The sequence below is a fragment of the Cicer arietinum genome, unplaced genomic scaffold (assembly GCF_000331145.2).
Source record: "Cicer arietinum cultivar CDC Frontier isolate Library 1 unplaced genomic scaffold, Cicar.CDCFrontier_v2.0 Ca_scaffold_5784_v2.0, whole genome shotgun sequence".
Taxonomy (NCBI): Eukaryota; Viridiplantae; Streptophyta; class Magnoliopsida; order Fabales; family Fabaceae; genus Cicer; species Cicer arietinum.
In genome coordinates, this window is record NW_027339431.1 from 439,301 (window position 1) to 440,302 (window position 1,002).

The following is a 1,002-nucleotide window of genomic DNA, read 5'->3' on the forward strand; positions in this document are numbered from 1 at the left end:
TCAGCTTCCGAGCTGCCATCGATAGACTTGCCGTAGAATGGCAATCCTGACAAGGTAGAGAAAACATCAAAGGACATTGCAATCCTTTTTCCATTAACTAAAGCAGTAAACCCTTCTTCAGTCAACTTGAAAGTAGAATAAAATTCCCTTATCAGCCTTGGGTAGCTATCAAGTGTAGAAGAAAGAAAACTCTCCAATCCATGAAATCTGAGATGATTCTGAAACGTGAATTCAACAACATCAAAGTATGCAAAATCCATGGTTCTTGCCTCATGAATTTTCCTCTTTGCAAAGTCTGTTGATAGAGATGGTTGTGCCTCCTTTTCCTTTGGTGCTGAGACCTTCTTGGGAGGTGGTGAAGAATTAGGTTTCTTCTTCCTCTTTTGAGATATCTCTTTCATGGCATCAGCCATGAGCTTCTCTGTTGGGGGTTCCTTACGTTTCTTCGTCTTCTCTTGGATTGGTGCAGGAGCCTTGCCCTTATCTTTGGCAAGAATTTTGTGAGTTGGTATAGGTACTCTCTTAGTCAAAGTTGGTGGGGGTGAAGGTGTTTCACTTGTAGAAGAAGATGAGGGTGATGGAGTACGAGCTTGGGTCTGTTTTACACGTGCCATATCAATAATTTGATGTAGATTCGAAGTAGGTAGAATGTAGAATGAAGATGCTAACAGATACAGAGACAGAAGAATGAAGCAGACAAGAGAAAAGCAGTGAAAATCTGGAAAATAGAATGCAGAAAGATACTAACAGATACAGAGACAGAAGAATGAAGCAGACAAGAGAATCAGTGAAAGTCTGGAAAATACAATGCAGAAATCGATTTAGAACTGTTCCTATTTATACTCTTAACCTTGTAAATCGATTTCCCAATCGATTAGGTTACCGTTGCTGGGAATCCTCAATCGATTCAGTAATAATGATGTTCCAACGGCTAGAAAAAAAAGAGTAACCGTCATATTTCAAATCGATGTTCAAATCGAGTTCCAGTTTTACTTAATCGAT

At 39.4% G+C, this 1,002-nt stretch overlaps 1 protein-coding gene across 1 annotated transcript in view; it reads left to right on the top strand.

Moving 5' to 3' along the window:
- Positions 1 to 1,002, top strand: part of LOC140919188 (uncharacterized) — a 16,946-nt gene that overhangs the window by 201 nt on the left and 15,743 nt on the right. Inside the window, exons 2-3 of the mRNA XM_073364757.1 lie at positions 295 to 367; positions 515 to 594. Coding sequence (XP_073220858.1) covers positions 295 to 367; positions 515 to 594 — 153 coding nt within the window. The remainder of the gene's footprint in view (positions 1 to 294; positions 368 to 514; positions 595 to 1,002) is intronic.